Raw genomic sequence first — 18,861 nt, 5'->3', positions numbered from 1 at the left:
ACACTTGGTACTGTCGACTGTTTCATTTGGCCGATCTGCTGGGTGTGGAGTGAGATTTTATTGGGGTTGTGCTTGGCATTTCCCTGTAATGAATGAGATCAAGCACTTTTTTGGATTAGACTGAGCCACAGGAAATAACATTTGCAAATAGATGAAAAAGATCTAAGTATTAGGAATACTTGAACCTAATTTATTGGTCTTTTGATTTCCTCTTGCACACCTTATTAAGAGCTCCAGAATTAGATTCACCTGACCCCCATGGCCTGCCCTTTCCCAGCTCCCTCTCTTCCTTCTTTCCTTCCATTCATTCCTTTAGTAAGTATTTGATAAGCAACTACTATGTGCCAGGTACTGAGCGAGCCAGGGAGGATTGACAGGGTATGAGATGGTCCCTGCACTCCCAGAGCCCACAGACCACCAGGCCTTTGACCAGGCTGTGCCCACTGCCTCGTGCACCTGAAATACTCTCCCACCACCATCCCCTCTGCCCACCCAGGTCTTTCAAGCCAATCCCCTTGCACCAGCCCCTCCCTCCAGGAAGTCACCTCACCCTGACCCCAGGCACTCTGGTCTCTGATTCCTCTTCAAGCACCACATATAACAGGAATATAAGTTATAACCACACAGATCACAGAGCCCAGCTCCTCCAGGACCCAGTACAGCCCCAACTGTTTATGCATTCATTCAACAAACATTTCTTGAGCACCTACTGTATTCCTGACCCTGTATTATAAGCTGGAGACGCCATGGTGACAGACAGACATCCCTGTCCTTGTGGGGCTGACATTTGGGTGGGGGAGATGGACAATGAGATTATCAGTAACTACAACAAATGTTCAGGGAGTGATAAGTGGCCGAGGGTGTGGTGGGCAGAGGGAAAGAGAGACTTCGTAAAGAGGATCTCAAGCACCAGGAGATGGAATTTAAACAGCCGGTCAGGGGAGTCCTCACTGGGAAAGTGTTATTTGAGCTAAGTCATAAAGGAGGAGAAAGAGGGAATCAAATGGGATGTGGGGAAAAGCATTCCAGAGAGACAGAACAGCCTGTGCAAAGGCCCTGAGGTGGAAGCATCTTGGGGAACAAAAGGAAGTGAGCAAGGGAGAGAATGAGAGGAAGTGAGGGCAGGGAGCTGAATGGTCAGATCGTGCAGGGGCTTGAGGGCCTCAGGGAGGACTTTGACTTTTATCCCTGAATGAGGTGGGAGCCACGGAGGATTGTAAGCAGAGGATGTGCCTGACTTCTTTGGTGTTCACAGCGCCCTCTGGTGGCCATGTTCAGTAATGCTCGGCCCTTGCAGCTTCCGGGTGGATCTGATTTTTTTTTTTTTTTTAAGACAGTCTCTGTCTCCCAGGCTGGAGTGCAGTGGCACGATCTCGGCTCACTGCAACCTCCGCCTCCCACGTTCAAGTGACTGTCACGCCTTGGCCTCCCAAGTAGCTGGAATTACAGGCACACGCCACCATGCCCAGCTAATTTTTTATATTATTAGTAGACACGGGGTTTTGCCATTTGGTTAGGCTGGTCTCGAACTCCTGACCTCAAGTGATCTGCCTGCCTCAGCCTCCCAAAGTGCTGGGATTACAGGCTTGAGCCACCGTGCCCAGCCGGTGTCCACCCCCTGTCTAGCACCAGCCAGACACTGTGCCAGCGCACCCTCATCTTCAGGCCTGGGTGACACCAGAGGTGTGCTATGGTGTGTCCTGGACAGGGGCTGGGCCAGAGGACATTGCTCGTCCAGGCAGAAACATCAGGTCTGGGGAGGGGCACAGGAAGAATCAACCTACCCTGGCAGGGGCCTGGCCTTGAAGCAGGAAGAGATGCCGTGGCAGGAGGTTGGCCCCAGTGTTTAAAAAAACCACATAGCAACTATTTCTCGCCCAGGATGCCCAGGAAAGCAAGGGTACTGGGGGATTAGATCCATCACCAAGAAGGATACAGTCAACCCTGAACTTCTCTGGGGCCGCTTCTAATCCACTATAGGGCTTGGGGCAAATTTTAAAAGGTACCCTTCCCGTGGGTTAGCGAACTGGCCTAGTACAGTGATTTTTTTGTTAGGATTTGCTGCCATCTGCTGGACAATTTCATTCACAACATACAAATCTGCAGTATGAAAAGAGATGGGAGGGGCCTTTGTGCAGTGCACGCCCTGCGCAACTGTATATAGCAGCTGTGTTTCCTCTTCTGGGTAGAAACTCTGCTCCCCAGTAGGCGATTGTTAGTTTTACCGGGGCTCTGCTGGAACAGGCCAGTGATCCACTGCTCTCTTGCTTTTATCCCTTACAGGTGCTGCGATATTTTGACTACGTTTTTACAGGCGTCTTTACCTTTGAGATGGTGATCAAGGTGAGTGCAGATTATAAGTGAGAACACACGGTAATTTTTTTTTTTTAAGCAAGTGCAGGGCTGGGCACAGTGGATCATGCCTGTAATCCCAGCACTTTGGGAGGCTGAGGCAGGCAGATCACTTGAGATCAGGAGTTTGAGGCCAGCCTGGCCAACATGGTGAAACCCCATCTCTACTAAAAATACAAAAATTAGCCGGGCATGGTGGCACATGCCTGTAATCCCAGCTACTCGGGAGGCTGAGGCAGGAGAATCACTTGAACCCTAGGCTGCAATGAGCCGATGTGGAGGCTGCAGTGAGCCGAGATCGTGCCACTGCATTCCAGCCTGGGTGACACAGCGAGACTCTGTCAAAAAAAAAAAAAAAAAAAAGAGCTGGGATTCCAGGAGATCCTGAGCCTCCAAAAATGCCCCCCGTGAGAGGATGAGTCTCCCAGAGGATTAGAAATGCCTGGTGTGTTTGAAGAGCAGCAAGGAAGCTGGTGTGGCTGGGCGGAGTGAGAGAACAGCGGGGAAACGAAGGACAGAGAGATGAGTGGGGAGGTGAGGGGGCACCTTGTGCCGGGGATCACAGAGAGGGCTCTTCGGCTCTTACTTTGAGTGAGGTGAGGGCCATAGAGGGTTCTGAGCAGAGGAGGGACTTGATCCAGGTGTTCATAGGTGCCCTTTGGCATCTGTGGGAAGCCAGAGGACCTGTGAGCAGGTGATCACACTGGTCCCCATGGGCGATGACGGGGACAGGATCAGGCTGGTGACCAAAGAAGAGGTGAGAAGTGGACAGATTCTTGGAAGGTTCTGGAAATAGAGCCAGTGAGTTTTGCTGATAGAGCCACCAATGAGGGATTTGGGACAAAGAGGCATCAAAGAGGATCCCAAAGTTTGGATCTAAGAGCCGGCAAGCCAGAGCTGGCTTCCATCAGGCAAAGGGGGGCCGCCTCATGGGGCAGGGGCTCCCCACTCCTCCCTGGAGTCCTCTGGCCACTGCCCATCCCTGCAAGATGAGGTGGCCTCATTGGCTTCCCTGCCTCTCCCCGAGAGGCTAGAGAGTGGGTGGCAGCACCCCAGGGTGGGGATCAGGTGGGGGTTCTGAGCACCCTCTCTTCTCCCCGACAGATGATTGACCTGGGGCTCGTCCTGCATCAGGGTGCCTACTTCCGTGACCTCTGGAATATTCTCGACTTCATAGTGGTCAGTGGGGCCCTGGTAGCCTTTGCCTTCACGTAAGTCTCCTCGCAAGGGTTCCTCTTGCCTCTTTTCCCCCAACCCCCAGCCTGGGCCACACATCGGATTATAGGACATGTTCTCAGGGTCTAGGGATGGGGTGTGTGGGCTCCGGGGATGTGGGAGATATCAGCATGCCACCAGGAAGAGCTTCGATTGGCTTTTTGCATGATGTCCATGGAGGAAGAAGGAGAAGGGACCCCCCCTCCTGCCAACCTTCTACCTCCTCACACAGCAACGGGCCTCAGCCACATCACTGGCCGCTTGCTGTGCAGCTTCCTGTAGACTAGCCTCGCCGGAACATCTCATCCCCCTACTACTCCACAAGCGCCGCCCAAACCGCTGTCTCTTTGGAAAGTCCCTAAAGAGACAATCAGGAAATGAATGTGCATGAGAATTCTGACCCCCTCCCTATGCCTGAAGGCCCCGTAGTTGTAGACCTGGTGACTCCCTTTGTGTGTCTTTCACTTCTCCTGGCAGTCCTAGGATTCTCTGCCCTCTGAAAGGCCATGTGTCATCATGCAGCTCCAAGATGGCGCCCCAGTTGTAGGCAGCCATTTCAGGATGACACCCAAGCTCTTAGTAGTCATCCCAAGATGGCATCCAAGTTCTGGGTGGCCATTCTAAGATGGCCCCTGAGTTCTGAGCTATCATTCCAAGATGGCCTCTGAATTTGGGGTGGTCATTCTTAGATGGTCCCTGAGTTCCAAGGTGACCTTCAAGTTCTGGGTAGCCATTCCAGGATGGTCCCCAAGCTCTGGGTGGCTATTCCAAGATGGCCCCAAGTTCTAGGCAGCCATTGCAAGATGGCCCCTGAGTTCCAGGGTGGCCCCCAAGTTCTGGGCAACCATTCCAAGGTGGCATCCAAGTTCTGGGTGGCTATTCCAAGATGGCCTCTGAGTTCTGGGCTACCATTGCTAAGATGGCCTCTGGATTCTTGGTGGCCATTCTTACATGGTCCCTGAGTTCCAAGGTGGCCTTCAAGTTCTGGGTAGCCATTCCAAGATGGTCCCCAAGTCTTGGATGGCTACTCGAAGGTGACCCCCAAGTTCTGGGCAGCCATCTCAAGGTGGCACCCTAGTTCTGGGTAACCATTCCAAAATGGCACCCAAGTTCTAGGGCAACCATTTCAAAATGGCCCCCAAGTTCTGGGTGACTATTTCAAGATGGTACCCAACAGGTGAGTGGCCATTAGCCCTTAGGGCCCTGATAGCAGACTTAGCAGTACATTCCTGAAGTTGTAGACATTTGGAGCAGGATGAAAAATATCTAATCAGTCTTTAATCAAGAAACAAATCTTGGGGACCCTGGCTGTGCCCATCATGGTGAATCATTCCCTGACAGGTTTTGAAAGGATCTTGACACATTCACTCCCATGGTGAGAAAATCAGGGGCTTCCTCCTGTGCCTCTGCCTCTAGGCTCCCTCCTCAGCCAATCTGGAGGGGCCCTTGAATGGTCTCCCTCACCAAACAATGAGGACTTGGTTTGTCAGGAGGGCCAAAATAGTGGCCCATTTCCAGTAGAAGGGCTATAAAGTAGGCCACACTTAGAGTCTTCTCTGGGAACACAATGAGGTCAAGTCGTGTTAGAACAAAAAATCTCCAGAGTTTCTGGATGCCTCAGAGCTGGGGATGTATCATGAAGGTTGGGAGGCTGATTATACTTCTTTCTCTTTCTCTTTCACTCCTTCCTCCTCTTTCTCTTCTCTTTTTGTTCGTTTACTCTTTTCTTTTTCTCTTCTCCTCTCCCTCCCCACATCCTTCCCTCTCCTCAAAGCTTTTCAGTGTCTATTTGACTACTAGAGCAATGCACGGTGGCTTACACCTGCAATCCCAGCACTTTGGGAGGCTGAGACAGGCAGATTGCTTGAGCCCAGGAGGCCAAGACCAGCCTGGGTAACATAGGGAGACCCCATCTCTAAAAAAAAAAACAAAACAATTAGCCAGGCATGGTAGTATGCCTGCAGTAGCAGCTACACGGGAGGCTGAGGTGGGAGAATTGCTTGAGCCCAGGAGGTTCAAGGCTGCAGTGAGCCGAAATCGCACCACTGCACCCCAGTCTGGGGAACACAGGAAGAACTTGTCTCAAAAAAATAAAAAGTTTAAAAAATTAAAAATCAATGAATTTGCTATTTAGAATATTATGCTTTATATGGTTACTGAATAATTTTAATAGTGATGAGTACAAAAAAAACAGGTTTAGCAAGCTGTTCTGTAGGTTAAAAAGTAAATAAATAATTAATTAAACAAAATACAATGCACATCAAATTAGGGGACAAAGATTGTGACAAATAAGACAAGGAGTCCATGTCTTTAAAATATGAAAAGCAGTTACAAATCAATAAGAAACACTACTTCTCAATGGATAAATGGGCAGAGGACATAAACAGAAATCTGATAGAATGCTGGCAACTAGTAAAAATGGAGGTAAATCAACCCTTGGAATTCAGAGAAATGTAAAATAAAAACGAGATACAATTCATTCCCTATCAAGTTAGCACTGTTCCCGCCGCACCCCCCCACACACACACAAAATGATTTTTTTAGCTAATAAACAGCATATATAAGAATGTATTATAATAGGCTGGGTACAGTGGCTCACGCCTGTAACCCTAGCATTTTGGGAGGCCAAGGGAGGGGGATCACCTGAGGTCAGCAGTTCGAGACCAGCCTGGCTGACATGACGAAACCCTGTCTCTACTAAAAATACAAAAATTAGCCAGGCATGGTGGCAGATGCCTGTAATCCCAGCTACTCAGGTGGGTAAGGCAGGAGAATTGCTTGGACCCAGGAGATGGAGACTGCAGTGAGCCGAGATCATGCCACTGCACTCCAGCCTGGGTGAGAAAGCAAGATTTTGTCTCAAAAATAAAAAAAAGCAATGTATTATAATAAAATATACTTTTCTCCCCCTCTATCACCTATTTAAGCAGGTCCTTCAAGGTGTCAGGTAGACATCATGCTATGAGAAAATTTAAATCCTGAAAAGCCAAAATGTTTTACCACCCTCAGCCTGGAATGAATCCTTCTCCTATGGAAATAACCTAAGGGTTTCTCCACCCCTCTCTGCCTCTCACCCCCTTCCCTCCCTCTCCTCTCCTTTTCTATCTCCCTCTTTCTCTTCCTCCTTTCCCCTCTCTTCCCTCTCTCTTCTTCCCTCTCTCTGTCTCTTTCTGTTTGTCTCTCTCCTTTTTCCCTCTGCTTGCTTTCTCCTTTTAACCCCTCTCAGTTTCTATCTTTTTATTTTCCTCTTTCTCTCTCTCTCTCTTCCTCTCTTTCTCTCTCACTCCCTGCACTGTTGATGACCTATGTCCTTGGGTGATGTGGGCCTCCCCTGGACCATGTAGCTTGGAGAAAGCTGACCCTCTGTCATCGGCCTGGCAACAGGGACTTGGCCCCCCTCCCCTGCATTCTGATGAGGAATGGTATTCAGACAAAGGCAGATCCCAGGACACAGGAGGACATGCTCAGGCAGGGACCCCCCGCCCCTTTCCTCTGGGGCAGGGTCTGCTCAGCAGCCTCCAAGATTCCTAGGGCTCAAGAGGTGGCAGGTAGCTCAGGGCACTAGGGCAGGCAGTGGGGTGAATATGTCAGTCATATCCACCTGTCCACACACAATGCTTACCTTGGCCACCTGTGCCCAGGGGAATGGGTTTTATCCTGTGAATCCTCCCAGTGACCACCACTGAGTGTGACACAGATAAATGGTACCAAGCCCAAGCTGTTCAGGTCTCCAATGTCACTTTACTCTCAGACCTCTGTTGTAGCTGACATACTGTAATGCTGAGGAGGGCCGGGCACAGTGGCTCATGCCTGTAATCCTAGCACTTTGGGAGGCCAAGGCAGATGGATCACCTGGGATCAGGAGTTCAAGACCAGCCTGGGCAACATGGTGAAACCCCAGGCAACATGGTAAAACCCCGTCTCTACTAAAAATACAAATATTAGCCAAGCGTGATAGCAGGCGCCTGTAATCTCAGCTACTCGGGAGGCTGAGGCAGAAGAATTGCTTGAACCTGGGAAGTGGAGGTTGCAGTGAGCCAAGATTGCACCACTGCACTCCAGCCTGGGCAACGGAGCAAGACTCTGTCTCAAAAAAAAAAAAAAAAAAAATGCTGAGGAGGTGACTGTCCCACCTGCATCCTCCAAGTTGACCATCACAATTTAGGGAGGGGAATGACCTACAAAGGACCCAGGAGCAAGCCTTTCAATTGTTGAGCTTTTGCCATTATGGGCCATCGTTTACAACATGCTGTTTCTAGATTCTCTGGAGGTACAATTAGCCTCCTCTTTTAAACAAAGCTAATCTGCAAAAGCAAACCAAAAATTCTTTTCCACCAGAGATCAATTAGCAGAATGAGCTGGGTGCGATGGCTCACACCTGTAATCCCAGCACTTAGGGAGGCCGAGGCAGGTGGATCACTTGAGGTCAGGGGTCCAAGACCAGCATGGCCAACATGGTGAAACCCCATCTCTACTAAAAATACAAAAACTAGCTGGGTGTGGTGGGGACGGCCTGTAGTCCCAGCTACTTGGGAGGGTGAGGCAGGAGAATTGCTTGAACCCAGGAGGTGAAGGTTGCAGTGAGCCAAGATTGTGCCACTGCACTCCAGCCTGGGTGACGGAGCGAGACTCCATCTCAAAAAAAAAAAAAAAAAAAAAAAAACAGCAGAATGATTCTTTTGGGGAGTTGATTTTTTTTTTAATTTCTGAGTTTTCTTTTTAAATATCAAGTTATACAAGGGCATTCAAAATTGGCCTACAACTCACAGGAATTTGGCAGCCTGTTTGCAGAGTCAAGCTTTTACATTGTTCTCATGAAATTGGTACAGGCATAAAGCCACCCTTCACTCTTGAAAATCCATTTTGAATGTTGTTGTTGTTTTAATTCTTATGCAAGAAAAGGATCTGGATAGGGATTTCAGGCCATCCTGTCAACCCTGGCAGGCTTGTAGATCATGCAGGAACTGGGAGGTGTGAGATTTTGCCAGTGGGATCCTGGCAAGTGCCTGGGACTCTCCCAGGGTTTTGGAAGAGCCGACGGACATGAGTCCAACAGGGAGCATCTTTATATCATGGCCGAAGGGATGAGAGAGGAGACCCTCAAACCTCACCCCTACCACACCCTCCCCACCCCACTGTCAAGAGTCCATCTGGTGCTGCCGTTCCTCCCCCAGGGCAGGGCTGCAGGCCCAGCACAGCTGGCCAGGTGCCTTGATCAAGCCATTCCTGCACACCTAAGAGCCAAACTGCTAGAAAACCAGAATAGGAGCTACTGCTTTTTTCCCTAAAAAGTTTTGGAATCTTCTCCCCGTTACAGGTTTCTGGCCTCTTTTGCCTGAGAAGGTCTCTCACCCTATGAGGACTTTGCTTATTGTCTTTCCTTGTTATCAGATCGTTGGCACATTGGAAGGAGCCTGGATGCTCTGAGGTTCTCAGCCTGAGCGCTGAACTCTTCACCACCCACCCCCAACCCCAGGGTCCTCTGCTTATTTCCTTTCTGGTCTTTTAACTTGCTTTGTCTGTCCTCTGTGCATATCCCCTCATAGACAAGGCTGAGAGCCCCACAGGTATTAGATTGACCTTATTGTTTTAAGAAATTGTCCCTCCAGGTCTGTTTGATTTCTCTCTAGATGTGCAAGTCCTTTAGCCTCTCTGTGCCTCAGTTTTTCCCATCTAGATGAGGAAACTGCAGCCCAGAGGGACTGTGGAGGGAAGTAAGTCCGACAAGATCACTGAGGTTGGGTTCAGCTGTCAGATGCTGCCCATCTCCCAGCCCTGAATACGGAGGCTCACAGTGAGCAGAATGATACTCAGCAGCCCGGCCAGCCTGGGTTCTTTGAGGCCTGGCAGGGCTGCGAGATCCAGGGGAAGGGAATAGGGGAAGGGAGCATAAGGTTATTCCCTTCCTTGTTGAAAGGAACCTTGCCGTTCTGGCCTGTTGGGGTCAAAGCAAGGATTCTTCCCCCAGTGCTGTGATTGTGGCCTCGTCTCCGATATGGGAGAAAACTATCCCTGTGGTCCCACCAAGGGATGTATTGAAGCTCTTCTGAAGATGTCCACCCCTCCTGCACCTCACCCAAATATCTGTGTGTGTGTGTGTCCTGCTCAATTCACTGACTGTGTCCCTTGTATCCATGCGTCCACCATAAACACCCCATTTCATGAGCCATCACACGTGGTATCACGCTTTGTGCCCATGCATCGGGGCAGCCAACTGACATTTCTCAGCAGCTGGCAGATCATGATCCTGCCCTCACTGCCAAGAGTCCATCTGGCGCGGCTGTTCTTCCCCCAAAGGCAGGACTGCAGCTGGCAGAGCGCCTTGATCAAGCTGCTCCTGCATACCCAGGAGCCAAACTGTCAGGAAGCCAAAGATGGAGCCCTCAGGCTGCTATCTCTTGATCCTCATCTTCAAAACAGCCCCCACCCCTGAAGGCATTATTTTTCTTGTGTATGATGAAATGGAAAGAAGATTAGAGTGCGAGATACCCACACGTGGGTTTGAATCTTAGTCTGTCTTCCCAGCTGTGTGCCTGCCCTTGGGCAGGTCACTCTTTTTCTCTAGGCCTCAGCTTCCTCATCTGGAAAATGGGCATAATGGTGCTGTCTTCCCATAGGCAAATGCAGTGATGTCCAGAAGACTCCCATATTAAACCTAAAGTCAGCAGATTAGGCAAAAATCACTGTCATTGAAAACTCCCTCAATCATCTGTAAAGAAGCTGGGTGTGGTGGCTCTCACCTGTAGTCCCAGCTACTTGGGAGGCTGAGGTGGGAGAATCACTTGAGCCAGGGAGTTCAAGGCTGCAGTAAGCTATGACTGTGCTACTGCACTCCAGCCTGGGTGACAGAGCAAGACCACGTCTCTAAAAATATAAAATAAGGCCGGGTGCGGTGGCTCACACCTGTAATCCCAGCACTTTGGGAGGCCAAGGTGGGCGGATCACGAGGTCAAGAGATGGAGACCACCCTGGCTAACACGGTGAAACCCCATCTCTACTAAAAATACAAAAAAAATTAGCTGGGCGTGGTGGTGGGCGCCTGTAGTCCCAGCACTCGGGAGGCTGAGGAAGGAGAATGGCGTGAACCTGGGAGGCGGAGCTTGCAGTGAGCCGAGATCTTGCCACTGCACTCCAGCCTGGGCGACAGAGCGAGACTCCGTTTCAAAAAAAAAAAAAAATAACTAACTTCCAAAGGGGTCGTGGATGGAAAATTCCATAGAGTCCGCTTGGCAGCAGGGTTTCCGCCATTCTGATGGTGCTCAAGTCTTTCTAACCTGGATCTCCAGTCATTGTTGAAGGCTCCTAATGAGCCCCAAGCCTGATTCCAATGAATCATGAGAGGACCAGCTGCTAGGTGCTGATAGCTTTCCCCAGGCCTGCATTTGCTCAGAGGGCTTCAGAGTTGCTTCTAATTCCATCCCAAGTCAGAACTCTTTGCTGACCCCTCCTTCATAAAGAGCAAAGCCAAGGCCATAGCTTTTGTTAATCAAACATCAGAATTCCACAGACCTGAGTTGGTTGGTTGTTTTAAGAGACAGAGTCTTGCCCAGGATGCAGTGGCTCACACTTGTAATCCCAGCGCTCTGGGAGGCCTAGGCAGGAGGACCACTTGAGCCCAGGAGTTTGAGACCAGCCTGAGCAACATAATGAGACCCCCGTCTCTACAAAAAATGGAAAAATTTGCCTGTATTTCCAGCTACTTGGGAGGCTAAGATGGGAGAATCACCTGAGCCCTGGAGGTTGAGGCTACAGTGAGCCAAGATCCCGCTACTGCACTCCAGCCTGGGCAACAGAGGGAGACCCTGCCTCAAAAAAAAAGGAGAGAAGGAGAGAGACAGGGTCTCCCTATGTTGTCCAGGCTGGTCTCGAACTTCTGGCCTCAAGCAATCTTCCCAACTCGTCCTCCCAAGGTGCTGGGATTATAGCTGTGAGCCACGGCACCCAGTCTGGGCCTGTTTTGCAGATGAGGATAACGAGAGGCAGAGTCAGGATTCAAACCCAGGTCCCCTCAACTTCAAAGCTCACAACCTTTTAGACATTCTAAAACCTTGCAGCTCCACAACGCCTGGAGAAGAGGGGTTTCTCCGGCTCTTGGCAGTGACTTTCCGTGGTGAATTCACCTTTGGTAACTGACAGCTTTGCAGCTGTCCTGCTACCTGGAAATTTGGCTTTCTTAGTGCTTTCTTGGGCAGTGCCAAGTGCCTGCCAAGGGTGGGGGACTGAATGGAGGTGGGGGCGGCTTCCAGATGGAAGGATGGACATTGGCCAGCGCCATGAGCCTGAGGCTCCCTCAACTGCTGCCCGGGCGGGACTCGGGGGTGCTCAGGGGTGCGTGTGTGTACGTGCGTGTTCTGTGTTCTTTTTTCTGAGGCCACTTACGATCTGTCTCTCCCTCCGATGCCACATCACCAGGAGCAGTACACGGTAAAGTCTCTCTCTCTCTCTGTCTTTCTCTCTCTCTCTCTCATATTCTGTCTCTCATGATCTGTCCCCTGGTGCAGCCTCGTTAGTTCTGGGCCTGTTTCTGTGGCCTTGTGTCCTTGCCGCCGCTGTCCTGTCGCTTCAAATGACCAGAACTCACTCCCTGCGAAGGAGGCATCCCAAAGGGTCTTGCCAATGCCTCCGCCCATGCCCCACCAGTTCTTGCAGAGAACAGAAGGGGCAGAGGTTCAGTTTCAATAGGCAAGCTGGGTGGAGCAGTTATCAGAAGCAATGAAAGCGGGCCAGACACAGTGGCTCACGCCTGTAATCCCAGCATTTTGGGAGGCCGAGGCGGGTAGATCACTTGAGGTCAGGAGTTTCAGACCAGCCTGGTCAACATGGTGAAACCCCATCTCTACTAAAAATACAAAAAATTATCTGGGCGTGGTGGTGCACACCTGTAATCCCAGCTACATAGGAAGCTGAGGCAGGAGAATCACTTAAACCTGGGAGGCGGAGGTTGCAGTGAGCTGAGATTGCACCACTGCACTCCACCCTGGGTGACAGAGTGAGACTCTGTCTCAAAAATATATATAAAATAAATTAAACAATAAAAAAATAAAATGGCCATGGAATCGTTTTCAGATGAGGAGATGCAGAATGCCCATGGAGACATGCTCCCAATTGTCACTTGTTTGGGACATCAAGATTTTAGCCAGTTCCATCAAGATTTTAGCCAGTTCCATGTGCAACCTGGATGTACAGTTCCTTGATATTTTTTTTCTATCAACCTGTATTCTAAAGTTCAATTTCAAAAGGAAACTTTAGCCAGGTGCAGTGGTGCATGCCTGCAGTCCCAGCCATTTGGGAGGCTGAGACTGAAGGATCACTTGAGCCCAGGAGTTGGAGGCTGCGGTGAGCTATGATCGTGCCACTGCACTCCACCCTGAGACTCCATCTCTTTAATTTAAAAAAAAAAAAGGAAACTATATTATCCACTTACAACCAGCATTGCTAACCTAAGATAAATCTGCAACTGCAAAAGTAAATGTAGGCCAGACATGGTGGCTCACACCTATAATCCCAGCACTTTGGGAGGCCGAGGCAGGCGGATCACTTGAGGTCGGAAGTTCGAGACCAGCCTGACCAACGTGGAGAAACCCCGTCTCTACTAAAAATACAAAATTAGCCGGACGTGATGGCACATGCCTGTAATCCCAGCTACTCGGGAGGCTGAGGCAAAAGAATCTCTTGAACCCGGGAGGCAGAGGCTGCTGTGAGCTGAGATCACGCCATTCACTCCAGCCTGGGCAACAAGAGAGAAATGCCATCTCAAAAAAAAAAAAAAAAAAGTAAATCTAACAGAAATCAGACAATGTTGTTGCCTTCAAGCTGGGCTCTTTGTTAAAAGGAAAATTACTAAGTGTTAGGGAGGTGTTAAAGGCCTATTAGCATCTACCTGAGGCTTCCTTTCTCGCAAAAGCAGAACGTCTGAAAGATACGTGGAAAAGAAACTTAAAGTATAATAAAAAAAAAAAAAGAAAAAGAAATGATTATGCCCCTCTGAGATCCAATTATTTAATCTGTGCCCCTGTTCTGCCTAAAATTATCTCAGTGACTGTCCAACGTGTGTCTCACACTTGGGGGCACAGCCTTGAGATGATAATGATGATGTTAGTTTTAAAAAGAAAAAGAAATGTTCAGAGTTCTGAATCCTGGAGTATATCTCTGCCTAGCAGGCTAAAATACAATTATCGTCTTTGTTCCCTGAAAAATGAAAAAAATGGAGTCCTTTAAAAAGCAAATGATGTGAAGAATGATGTTTTTGCACTGGATACTGAGACCCATCGTGATGGGGGTCTCTGGGGCACCTCTGCTCATGACCTGGGAGGTCACTGTAGGGAGATGTTTTCTAGGTGACCTCCCCACCCAAATACTCCAACCGGAGGCATTCACGTGTCCTGAGACCACACGCCAGGCGCAGGCTAGGGGCTGGGACAAGAATCAAGATTAAAGGGGAAATGGCCAGGTGCGGTGGCTCATGCCTGTAATACCAGCACTTTGGGAGTCAAGGCCAGTGGATTACTTGAGGTCGGGAGTTCGAGACCAGCCTGGCCAACACGGTGAAACCCTGTCTCTACTGAAAATACAAAAATTAGCCAGGTGTGGTGACTCATGCCTGTAGTCCCAGCTATTCAGGAGGCTGAGGTGGGAGAATCACTTGAACCCAGGAGGCAGAGGTTACAGTAAGCCAAGATCATACCACTGCACTCCAGCCTGGGCAATAGAGCAAGACTCCATCTCAAAAAAAAAAAAAAAAAAAAAAGATTAAAGGGAAAATGAACACAGAGAAGAGTAGATTACACTGTAAGCCTTTGAAGAGTTTTCTGTCTAAAACCAGAGACCGAAGAAACAAACAAAGATTAACTCCGAAACAGCACATAGGAGCTGGCAGGAGCCAGAGGTAGGCAGTCAGGAAATGCTGTCGGAGGAAGCAACAGGTAATTTGGGCTTTGAGGACCGGGTAGTTCTGTGACTGTAGAAGTGCAGGAAGGGCATTTCTAGCAGCGGGAACAGTATATGCATAAGCAGACAGAGGCAAAAGAATGTGGCTGGGGCTTGAGATATGTAGCCATAAATGGGAATGCAAAGATGAAGGTAAGTTGGACTAGATTTTCAAGAGCCTTGAATGCCGTGCCCAGAAGTTTGCACTTGCTCTTCTGAGAATTCACGTGCTCCAGAAGAATTCTGAGCAAGAGAAAGAGTGACATGGTCATTGGCTTTAGCCACTGTGTGCATAAAACATGGAAGAAGAGGCAGGGAATGAGGAGCAAGTTGGGAGACGTGTGAGGGGGGATGGCACCCAGGAACGGATGGCGGGATGTTAAGGAAGGTGACCCACTGGGGATGGGGATAGAGGGCAGGCAGTTGACCATGACTCTCAGGTTTCTGGTGTGGACAACTGGATGGGTCATGAGTGCCATGAACCACAAGCTATTCATGGTCCCACTCAATACCCTCCTCTTGGGGGGCCTGAGTCGTGGTTGGCCAAGGGTGTCATGGCATCTCTGGGGTCTGCATTGCTAAGCTCAGTTCCAACAGACCTTGGACTGAACTTCTGTGCAGTCCTCTCTGGCAAAGATGGGCTCAGAGACCCTTGGAGCAATGCAGCAGAGACCATGGCAGCAGCCACATCAGCATCTGAAAGCAGCGGCACCCGGTTATTTTCCCTCCTTCAGGCTCAGGGAATATGGTGGGGGAGGGGAGATTTGGTATAAGGGCCACTTTAAGTATCTTCCAGAATCCCACTGGAAGGGGGAGAAAATCCCATTTTTTTAAGAGCCCACTGATACCACCTTTAAAAAGAATACACAGGGGGCCAGGCGCAGTGGTTCACACCTGTAATCCCAACACTTTGGGAGGCCAAGGTGGGTGGATCACCTGAGGTCAGGAGTTCAAGACCAGCCTGGCCAACATGGTGAAGCCCCATCTCTACTAAAAATACAAAAGTTAGCTGGGCATGGTGGCACACACCTGTAGTCCCAGCTACTTGGAGAGGCTGAGGCAAGAGAATCACTTGAACCTGGGAGGTGGAGGTTGCAGTGAGCCAAGATCATACCATTGCACTCCAGCCTGGGCAACAAGAGTGAAACTCCATCTCAAAAAAAAAAAAAAAAGAATACATAGGGGACCACTAAACTCCTAGACCAAGGGCTTTTTTGAAAATAGCTGTGACCAGGTGTAGTGGCTCACACCTGTAATCCCAGCACTTTGGGAGGGTGAGGAGGGCAGATTGCTTGAGCTCAGGAGTTTGAAACCAGCCTGGGCAACGTGGTGAAACCTCATCTCTACAAAAAGACAAAACAATTAGCCAGGCGCAGTGGCGTGTGCCTGTAGTCCCAGCTACTTGGGAGGCTGAGGTGGGAGCATGGCTTTAGCCCAGGAGGCGGAGGTTGCAGTGAGCCGAGATCATGCCACCGCACTCCAGCCTTGGTGACAGAGCCAGACCGTGTCTCAAAAAAGAAAAAGAAAAGAAAATCTGTGCAGAAATGGGGGTGGGGAATCAGCCAACTCCCTTATGCTGGGTCTCAGGGACACCCAATACAGCTGCTCAGGCCCAGCCAGATGGCAAAGGGCCCTCAACCAACCCTGGGACCAGAATCACAAAAAGCCACCTACTTACTGGCTCCCGAGCCCAAGCTTAACAGGTGAAATGGACCACTCTTCACCAGGAAGGGCAGGGCTGTGCCAAGCTCACCCCAGACTTCTAGGCCTGGGAGGGTAGGGTCCCATGGAGCTGTGGGCTGCCCCCTACCCAACCTGACCTCTGCTTCCTCTCTTCCCTTCTCCCCACCTAAACATTCCTCCACAGTGGCAATAGCAAAGGAAAAGACATCAACACGATTAAATCCCTCCGAGTCCTCCGGGTGCTACGACCTCTTAAAACCATCAAGCGGCTGCCAAAGCTCAAGGTGAGATTGGGAGATGGTGGGGTGAGGTGGGGGGGACTGTCAGGGTTATCATGTACAGTTGAGCAGGTTGCACACTGCTCAAGGACAACACATTAAAGGAGGTGCTGATAACATCCTAGCCATCATGTATGGATATTTGTATTATTACAACTTCCCAGCAGATGGCAGTAAAGTGAGTTGACCGAAAATAATCTGTGTATTATGGCAGTTTTTCTTTAGATGAAATGTCCTGGGGTTAAGATCCTTTTTCCTAATTTGCATGAAGGCATCATATGGATTTAAAAGGGTATAACCGTGATCTGGGAAGCAGGAACTAGATTTCTTGTTCCATAAAATTTTGACTTTCCATCTACCTATTCTAGGCTCTAATACCTCCCATTCCAAAATAGCATGAACCAGCATTTCCCAAAAGCCTGTCATTCAAAAAAATATATATATTAAGGGAAATAAAATCCAGTCATTAGAGCACCCACTTTCACTGTATGCTTCACCTGGGGGTCCCCAGTATTATCTCTTATGTAATATGTTTCTTTAAATCAAGTCACACCTGTAATCCCTGCATTTTGAAAGACCACGGCAGGAGTGTTGCTTGAGCCCAGGAGAATGAGACCAGCCTGGGCAACATAGTTAGACTCTGTCTCTACTAAAAATTAAAGACAGAAAACAGATACTGTTATGGAAATCTAACCAAATATGGCTGCCTGCCTAAGGCTTTGTGCATTGACAACTGCTCTTTCTTGGTTAAAGAGGGAAAATGTCAATGGTAGGTGTTAACATGGTAGCAACTAAGTAATAATTTCTCCTTCACTCAAAAGGATTGAGAGAGTTGGAAAGGAAGTAACTTTGTTACCTTGTTTTTCTGTGTTGGGCTCCTGTATCACTTAAAAGCATCTCTGGTATCCCATCTGGGAGTTTTAGATCCACAGAATGCCAGGATTGAGTCCGACTCCTCCAACACTTATTTCTGAAAGCTGGGGGGACCTTACCCTAGTGACTTGACTTACGACCTTGCCTGTAAAATGGGAATGATCACGGCAGTATTTTGGTATGATGGGCCACTGGAGGCAGAAGGTTGGGCAGGTCCCCAGCCCCTCATGCTCTCTGTCAACTCCACCCCACAGGCTGTGTTTGACTGTGTGGTGAACTCACTTAAAAACGTCTTCAACATCCTCATCGTCTACATGCTATTCATGTTCATCTTCGCCGTGGTGGCTGTGCAGCTCTTCAAGGGGAAATTCTTCCACTGCACTGACGAGTCCAAAGAGTTTGAGAAAGATTGTCGGTGGGTCTCCACTTTCCAGCACATTCCCATTGGAACTGGCAGGTGGGCAGGGGGGAAGTGGCTAGAGGCATTGGCCACTTGGGCTCAGAGACTGGAGAAGTGATGAGCCTTGGAAGCGACTCAGTTGCAACCAGCTTGGATCTTGGGTAGAAAGAAAACCGGTTTTAGAATGTGAGTCACCACCCATAGCCACAGAATGAGTCATAAGCAAATTGATTGACCTTTCAGCCACCGCCTTTGTCATGTGAGGGATATTAATATACATCCACAGTTCCTTACTTGAAATCGTTACAGGCAGATGTGTTTCAAAGTTGAGTATATTTTGAGATTCCCATGTGGGACATGACACCCTCAGCTGGGTCTAAGGCAGCCCTATAATCAAACACAATATTTCTGCCATAAAATGTGTAACTATTTACATCAAATGGGGTAAATAACAAGTATAAAGAGCTTCATGTCCAATCAGATCAGGTTTCATTACCAAATAAGTTAGGTAAGAGGCCAGGTGCAGTGGCTCACACCTGTAATTCCAACACTTTGGGAGGCTGAGGTGGGAGGATCACTTGAGGCCAGGAGTTGGAGACCAGGTTGGGCAACATAATGAGAGCCCATCCTACAGAATAAATTTTAAAAGTTAGCGGGGCATGGTAGCACACACCTGTAGTCCCAGCTACCCAGGAGGCTGAGGCGGGAGGATTGTTTAAACACAGGAGTTCAAGGCTGCAATGCACTATGATGGTACCACTGCACTCCAGCCTGCGTGACACAGTGAGACCCTGCCTCTCAAAAATATATACATATAGGCCGGGCGCAGTGGCTCATGCTTGTAATCTCAGCACTTTAGGAGGCCGAGGCGGGCGGATCATGAGGTCAGGAGATCGAGACCATCCTGGCTAACACGGTGAAACCCTGTCTCTACTAAAAATACAAAAACCTAGCTGGGCATGGTGGCAGACGCCTGTAGTCCCAGCTACTTGGGAGGCTGAGACAGGAGAATGGCGTGAACCCGGGAGGCGGAGCTTGCAGTGAGCCCAGATTGGGCCACTGTACTCCAGCCTGGGCAACAGAGCCAGACTCCATCTCAAAAAAAAAAAAAAAAAAAAAAATATATATATATAT

The 18,861-nt window shown here is 49.3% G+C and overlaps 1 protein-coding gene across 9 annotated transcripts in view; it reads left to right on the top strand.

The window, feature by feature from the left end:
- CACNA1A (calcium voltage-gated channel subunit alpha1 A) overlaps window positions 1-18,861 on the top strand; it is a 418,584-nt gene that overhangs the window by 345,924 nt on the left and 53,799 nt on the right. For all 9 annotated transcript variants that reach the window (XM_054673094.2, XM_054673090.2, XM_054673092.2 and 6 more), the window contains 4 exons: window positions 2,284-2,343; window positions 3,457-3,563; window positions 16,361-16,460; window positions 17,582-17,742. In XM_054673094.2, coding sequence (XP_054529069.1) covers window positions 2,284-2,343; window positions 3,457-3,563; window positions 16,361-16,460; window positions 17,582-17,742 — 428 coding nt within the window. The remainder of the gene's footprint in view (window positions 1-2,283; window positions 2,344-3,456; window positions 3,564-16,360; window positions 16,461-17,581; window positions 17,743-18,861) is intronic.

This window comes from Pan troglodytes, chromosome 20, assembly GCF_028858775.2.
Source record: "Pan troglodytes isolate AG18354 chromosome 20, NHGRI_mPanTro3-v2.0_pri, whole genome shotgun sequence".
NCBI lineage: Eukaryota > Metazoa > Chordata > Mammalia > Primates > Hominidae > Pan > Pan troglodytes.
This window is presented reverse-complemented; position numbering and strand designations above follow the sequence as displayed.